Source organism: Pundamilia nyererei, unplaced genomic scaffold (assembly GCF_000239375.1).
Source record: "Pundamilia nyererei isolate P.nyererei 1_Seehausen unplaced genomic scaffold, PunNye1.0 scaffold00044, whole genome shotgun sequence".
NCBI classification, from domain to species: domain Eukaryota; kingdom Metazoa; phylum Chordata; class Actinopteri; order Cichliformes; family Cichlidae; genus Pundamilia; species Pundamilia nyererei.
Window position 1 is genome coordinate 1,047,272 of NW_005187445.1, and position 7,565 is coordinate 1,054,836.

The following is a 7,565-nucleotide window of genomic DNA, read 5'->3' on the forward strand; positions in this document are numbered from 1 at the left end:
TTTAGTTGTTTCTGATAACTTCCGTAACCCGTGCTAACCACAAAACCCAAACAGTTTTAAAGCAAAAATGATAGTTTGCTGCGTGTCTGGTTGTGAAAAGCGGTATATCCGCAGCAAAAAATTGAAATTTTACAAAATACCGTCTCGGGGCCACCGGAGGCGTTTGTGGCTGCGAGCAATACAAGAAGCGAACGGCAGCACTGCGAGACTCACGGAAGATGATCGCGTTTGTGGCGCTCATTTCATATCAGGTAAGCTAAGATTGGAGCTATGCTAGCACTGTAGACATACTGTAAGAGAAACAAGCGGTTTGTTGATTAAAATTGTCGGATTTAGCACAAAGCGTCCTACATATTTTTGTTTTTGTTTTATAGGAGAAGCATCTATGGAGCGTGATAAGCCGGACTTTGTGCCTTCTGTTTTTACCTGCACCAAAAAAAATCAAAGCCCCAAGAAAAAAGTGAGACGGTAAGACATGTAAAGTAGTGTTAGGTCAGGATAAAATCTGTGAGGATCAAAGTTGTTGGATAGCTTTGTGTTTCTCTAATAATATATATTTTTTTTCAATTTTTTAAATTAACTTATGTTTTAAATTTAATTGTAATATACTTTTTTGTTACTTATTCTGCTCTGTATTGTCATTAGTTTAAAAAAAACGCTTACAAATTAATTAAGGTAAGGGTGTTTTCTGATGGTTTTGCAGCTTCATTGTTTTAAGTGTCCTCTTTAAAATTATATAAAATTAATTTAACTAGGTCCTTACGTTTTGATGCTAAACATCTGATAACATGGCTTAATGAATATGGACTGGAGTGTAGCTAAGCTAAGGTCATATAACATGATGGATGCTTGAAGGTTCCAACAGCAGAGTTCACAAATCACAAGTTGTGCAGGTAAAGGATTGATCTTATTTATAGCACCTCATCTATAGGACACATACTGCCCTTTAAAGCAGTCAAAATTATTCAAATATTTTTACAGATTTTAAAGATTGAAATTAAAGTTAAGTGCAATATTCCCCAGGTATTACACCATGTACCAAATCCAAATAATTCATATCCAAAATTTGTGATGGTATTCTGTCCCGTTTTTAGTTTCTCAAAGGTTACTTATTTATTTTCAAAGTTTTAAGTAGGGATTTAAAGTTTGCACAATTTTTCTGAAGAATGGTATTTTTCCCAGCAAAATCTGTGGTGGTCATTTGAGAAGTCTTCATGTGATGAGTTTAGATGGACAGAACCTTTAGTGAATTATGCTAATCATGGTGAGGACAAATCAGCTCTAGTCCAAGATTAAATGCACAGACTTGGAAATGACAATAGGTTCCTTTTAACCAGTGGAGCGAAATTATAAAAGTAAAAGCTACTATAACAGATAAAACCCTACAAGAACCTGTTCATTCAATTAATAGAAGGTTGCAGATGTACATAAATGAAGCCTTTATGGCTCAATGTTACAGGTTTTTATAATGCCCATCACTATAAACATAACATTAACAACATATTGACTCGGTGTGTGATATTTAATGTGTGTGCTGTAGTCAGTGCTCTGCGCTGGGTTCATAGTTGTCACGTCTCTTTGCTTCTGAGCTCTGTGTGTTTGAACAGTGCGAGGAGAGAGGGTTGTCTCGAAGCTTGTGGTATTTTAAACAGTACCGGTGTTTTCTGTTCTATTTTTCTTCTCTGACTGATCAAAAGAATAAAAAAACCCTTTTCATTTTCACTGAGTGGGCGAGAAGCACATTCAGGTCTACTCTGGCCTATAGCTATAGCCAGCCCAGGTCAGGGTTACAAAGGTCATCCCTTGGTATCAGTTCCCATAATAGAACAGGCACAGTAACTGGTAATGAATTAGAAAGGGTGATAAATATTCAGTAAACAAGCTGCATAGTTATCTCCCATCGTATGTTTTCTGTGTACATATTGGGTCACAGACCCTGAACTGTTGAAAATTTGTGCAGCTTTACAGTGTATGACAAAAACAAGGTGTTAATACTAACATTTTCTTTTACACTTTTACTGTAGATATGAGATCCCACTTTTATAGATCACTTCATATGTTTGTTTGTGGGGTTTTCTGTGTTTTTTTTTTTAAGGATTTATGGTCGTAGAAAAAGGCATCGCCGGAAGGCAAGAGGCAGAAGAGAGGAAAATGCAGCTCCACCTCAAGCTGATTCTTCTGTGAATCCCGAGCCGTCTGTTTTGATGCGAACTGAAAGTGAACTTTCAGAAGAAATGCAGACGCCAGCAACCCCCTCAGTGCCAAAGGTAGCAGCCACAACTTGCTCTTTCTGTATATCTTTTCTACTTGGACATTATGCAAAATAGCTGTTTTTGTTTGTTGTAAAGTAGTTGTTTTGTAAGACACGAGTTGCAAGATTGTCATAAGTATTTTTATTTTCTTCTAATGATAAATTCTTTACAATTCTTTAAATTGTTTTCCTCTGTTTGTGTATTTATGTTTTTCAGGAAGGAGAAACGGTGGCAAAAGTGTCTGAGACTGAAGCAGAAACCCAAATTATCCAGTCTCAAACAATGCTCGACTTAAATAAGACATCACCACCCTTCAAAGGACTACCAGACACCCTAAAACTAGATAAGAGAAGGCCAGTTGTGCTCCTGAAACCTTTAGTTGCATCAGAAGGTGGTTATCGGTGTGAACTGTGCAGTCAGACCTTCACTGATATACCACAGCTGGTAAAACACAAACGGCTGCATGAAGAACAAAGGTCCTTTGTCTGTGAAAATTGTGGAAAAAGCTTCATAACTCAGGCAGATTTCAGTGAGCACCATGCTGTGCACAGGGATGAGCCCCTCTTTCCGTGCAACATGTGTGATCGAGCTTTCACCACAATTCACCAACTGAAGCGTCATAAACTGCTCCATGTTAAAGATGGCAGGAAGTGCCTCAGGTGTGGCACGCTGTTCTGTCAGCGTCACAACCACATTTTATTCCTTCCGCAGACAGAGTTTAAAACAGAGTCTGAGCCTGAGGACAGTTCCTCCAGGAGTGAGACAGAAAATGAACTGGAACCAAGCCAGATGACTGAAATACCTGGCAACACTCAGAGCTCAAGGACCGTTACACCTCCACTGTCTACTTCTGCTCCAACTGCTGCTGCTACACCCCCAAATCCTGGATTTCTATCCAAGCCCCCACCTTTGGCTTCATTCAATATATTACCAGAAATCCCCCCACCGGTGTTGCTGAGACCGTGTCCTGTGCCTCGTCGACTCTATCCAGAAGCGAGACACTCAGAAAACCCGGGTTCCTCATTTCACCATGACTTGTTCACCCGAAATACAGAACTTCCATCTTCACTGAAGATCTTTTCACCTCAGTACCTCACCTCAGCCTTCCTAGAGGTTAAAAGAAATTATGAATATATTTTAAGCAAGCCGAAAAAGTGTAGGGTTAAGAATCTGGTGAAGAAGGAACAAAGTGAGGCACCAATAATTTCACCAGAAGAACACACTAAGCCAGAAAAAAAGGAGAGAATAGCTTATGACCTGGAGATTATGCTCTGATCTGAATAATGGATTAGAATGACCTGTTTACTTACCTGACCTTTTTGCCTTACTTAAGATGTTCAACATTAGTGCTCCTATCCTATTAGTGTTTCTGTTCTTTGAGTTAAAAGGCATTTTAACAAAAGCAAGGCTGTGTTCAGTATTAAACCCGTAGTGTTTGGCTTATACTTGCACCACTTTTGCCTCTCTTAGCACACTGATATATTTGTAAGTACTGTGATGCTGTTATAATTTTTTTTTAGTTCTGTAGTTAAAATCTTTCACTTCTTAATCAGTGATGAGGTGCAATTGTTTTTTTTCGACTGCTGTTTGAACTGACCTGTGTTGTAAAACTGCACCAGGTGGGATTTGGGCTTCAGGCTGTATTCTGTACTTGGCAATTTGTGCCATAATAATCACTTTAGTCTGTGGAAAAATGCACCGTGTGCTACAAACGGCATCAATAATATGATCAATCATCTCTAATAACAATTGCCACACAATTTAGTTTTCACATCTGCCTCAGCTAACTGGAAACAGATAGTGGTTGCAGCTTTATATTACACACATAAACCAATCAGCCGTAACCTTGAAACCGTGAATAACCTTGATTGCACTATTACAATGGTTGGTTCTGCTGGCAAACCTTGAGCTCCCAGGAATTCGTGTGGGTGTTACTTTTACGTGCAGCACACGCCTACAAACGGAAAGGCTCGAGGAGCACGACAAAGAGTCCAAGGTGTTGACAGGGCCTCTAAACTCTCAGATCTCAATCCAGAAAAACGGCTGATCCACAGAGGCGGCTACAGCAGAAGACAGCGGTTGCTCCTGGCCACATGCCGAAGAGGACAAATCCAGAGGGTCAAGTATGCGTGCCCTGAGGGATTACAGTTATTTTGTCAGATATCAGGTGCTTTTTATGTTGCTGATCATATGCAGTGTATATGATCAACAACATATGTATGTATGATGTAGCTACAGTTACGTCAACCATTTGTTACATTTTGTGCATTTTTTTTAGTTGTCCTCTTTGTTTTGTTTGTTTTTTAATCTGTATATGAGAAGTGGATCTGACTGTGAAACCAATGCTGTTTGTTTTCTAAAATAAATTATGTTTATGGTTAGAGTAAACAACTGCCAGCTTAAAAATGCCTCCATCAAGTGTTTGTCGAATTTTTAAAGTGAACGGTAAAATTCTTTGAGAGCAGAATTAACTACCAACACTCCTTCATTAACTACAATCAATTAAGTTTAGTTTAGAGACTGTTCATAAAAGATGTACATTGGTCACAGGGATGTCATCCATTGATTGCTAATCTCCTTTTTTTTTTTTTTTTTAAACTCATAAAGGCTCATTTTTCCTCACGATCGTATTGGTTACATAAAACCCAATGTGGTCATCCCACATCACTTCTTAGCTGGCTTTTAGTCACTAGTGGATCTTCCACACTGCCGTTGTGTAGCAGAGCCGTTTAATGTATTCATGAACATCTCATATCAATTAACAGTATGTTTTGATCCCATGCTTGACTCCAAAAGTGCCCACGTTCCATCGCTCAGGGTTATGTCACCTGCTGTTTCTACAAGTTGCTGAATTTAATTAACATTTTGTGGTCTCTTATATGGATTAAGGCACCTTCGGCTTCGCTTTTCTGACTTGTAAGCTATGATATTTGCACTGTTTGCACACAATATGGAGTTTTAATTTCCCATTTGTAAAAAACAACTTTGGACTGATTACGTTTTATTTTTGCTTGTTTGTTTTGTTCTCCTTCAGCTGACCTGTATGTATATGTACTCAAATGTAGAAATGGCAGAAAACATGGACAAATGGAAAGATTGAACTACCATGTACCCATTTCCCCCACACCAAGAAGCACCTAACCAGCTATATGTCCAAATGACACATTCTTGGAATAGCATTATCTGTTAAAATAGCTAAAGCTATTTCTCAGCTGGTGATTTGCAGCTGTCTACTGTGTGCCCATTAGATTTGCTCTCACGTGGACACAGGAACAAGAGAAAAAAAATAAGCTGTATGAAGTGAAATATGCTCTTTACATAATGTAATAAAATTAAATTGCTGTATTATATTTTTTTGACTTTTGTTCGTGCGTAGATTTCACAGAGTTGTAACAGTTTTGAAGGAAAGTTCAAGGTTGTCAGACCAAGTAGTCTCTGTCCTGATGGTGGCTCTAGAGGGATTGTTAAAATGACCCAAAAATGTCTGTCTAACTTTCTTGGACAGTCTTCCTGTCAGTGTGTCACACTGCATTAAAACCACCTGCTTGTTCTGTGAGCTGACTGCACAGAAAAACCCCGCAGTACAGCAACAATAAGGTGTGTACTAGTTTTCATTGCTTGGAACTTTTCTTGCTATGCAGCTGAATTTTCCAAGGAGGATTTTTACTTTAACTGCTGCATGGATGTGAAGTAAAAAAAAAAAAAAGGACCCCATTGCTCTATAATCCAACCTGCCAACCACAGTTTACATAGTAAAAGTCCTATTTGGCCATACAGATGTTTTCAGTTAACATTGCGGTTATAAAGCCTTTATGTTATCAACTTCTGGGTCATTAGGTTCAGCTGCATCGATCTGGTGAATGTTTTCGCACTGTCTGCAATTGAGCCGTGACAAATATTTTAATAATTAATCATAATGTGAAAATGCAGACTTGACTCGACTGTTCCGGAGAAAGCTGGCTCCAATGTATAGTGCCCTTGAGCATGAGACTGACAAAGTGTTACATTTTTTTAAGATGAAAAACCCTACTTTATATTAAAAAAAAAAAAGTTTATACATTGACAAGTAAACCAGTGAAAAAACAAGTAAAAATTATCTCTAGTAGTGCCTATTAGTATGTTATCTAATTTTCTATTTAATTGAGCTCTTTTGTGTGTTTGTCCCCCCCTATTTAGCTATTTTGTTTTTCATACCTTAATTTATAAGTTTTGTTTTATGTTTTTGCTGCTGGAGGAATTTATTATGTGCTCACTAACACTTATAACTACAAAGCAGCTTGCATTATTAGGAAGCAGAAAACCTATCAATCTTAATAAAAGTAAACAACAACAAAACATTTGATTGATTTATCATCTTTTGAAAGCACAATTTTCAAATTGCTTTGACAGGTAAAAGTAGAATACTTTAAATAAATTGCCAGGCGTTATGGCCACAAATCAAAGAGAATAAAATTAAAAGGAAGTTAAGGCCCAGGAAAATATCGCATAAAAGTGGATGCAGGGGACTTTTTAAATTATTATTTAAAAGCAAAATCCATTAATCCCCATTACATGAGGAAATACAACAGTCAAATGGCCTTTTTGTTGATCGTGTTCTTCTTTTAAACCCAGTATTATGGGTGACTAAATAGAAAGTGAAACAAATATTAAGCATAAACCTACGTTGAAATTATGGAAAAGGACACAGCATATGCGTAAATACGCATGAACACTGTTTGTTTTTAGCCTTTAAATCATCATCAGCTTTATATTTTAGGGTTGCACATCGGTGAGGGATCACTCAAACTAACCACTGTCTTTAAGTTTGCATTTATGAATTACTTTAGACGAAGAAAATGTAGGTTATGTTTAAAATATTTATTTCATGCACAATGGTAACATTAAATTAAAACTGACTTTCTGATTGAATTTGCATATTATCGATGAACTAAATGAATAAAAGATCACGTAGATTAAGGGTACATTGGATTTTTTTGCATACGTTCAGAGAGGGCATTCCTCCGCATCCACAACAGTCCCGTCTTCAGTCCATCTGTACGCTGTCCACGTCTCATTGGTTCGGATGCGCGGGGTTATGCAGGGCGACGATTCTGTTTGGACCTTCCTGCTGTCACATTAGGGTGACGAAAGCGAGGATTGGCTGAGATCCGTTCAGCAGCGGTTTAGATTGGCCGATGTGTCGTCGCGTGGCTTCATAGATGGCAGGTTAGTGGTGCTGATGCTGTGACAATGGGAGTCATCCAGATATGCATCATCTGGCCCGAGTGTGCCTGAAAGACAGCAGCAGGACCCAGGCTTGTTGTTATTTTAAAG

At 38.1% G+C, this 7,565-nt stretch overlaps 1 protein-coding gene across 1 annotated transcript; it reads left to right on the plus strand.

Annotated features, from left to right (window-relative positions):
• LOC102202769 (zinc finger protein 92 homolog) lies at positions 1–4,530 on the plus strand. The gene is made up of 4 exons (XM_005731641.1): positions 1–251; positions 375–468; positions 2,096–2,267; positions 2,469–4,530. Exons 1-4 carry the CDS (start codon positions 68–70, stop codon positions 3,525–3,527), a joined length of 1,509 nt encoding a protein of 502 aa, XP_005731698.1. The 5' UTR covers positions 1–67; the 3' UTR covers positions 3,528–4,530.
• Positions 4,531–7,565: the final 3,035 nt, after the last annotated feature.

What these genes read in the sequence shown, in the direction of transcription:
- LOC102202769 (XM_005731641.1), top strand. Translation starts at nt 68, where the DNA reads ATGATAGTTTGCTGCGTGTCTGGTTGTGAAAAGCGGTATATCCGCAGC. An exon ending in TGGCGCTCATTTCATATCAG is followed by an intron (nt 252 to 374) that starts GTAAGCTAAGAT and finishes TTTGTTTTATAG; the next exon opens with GAGAAGCATCTATGGAGCGT. An exon ending in CCCAAGAAAAAAGTGAGACG is followed by an intron (nt 469 to 2,095) that starts GTAAGACATGTA and finishes TTTTTTTTTAAG; the next exon opens with GATTTATGGTCGTAGAAAAA.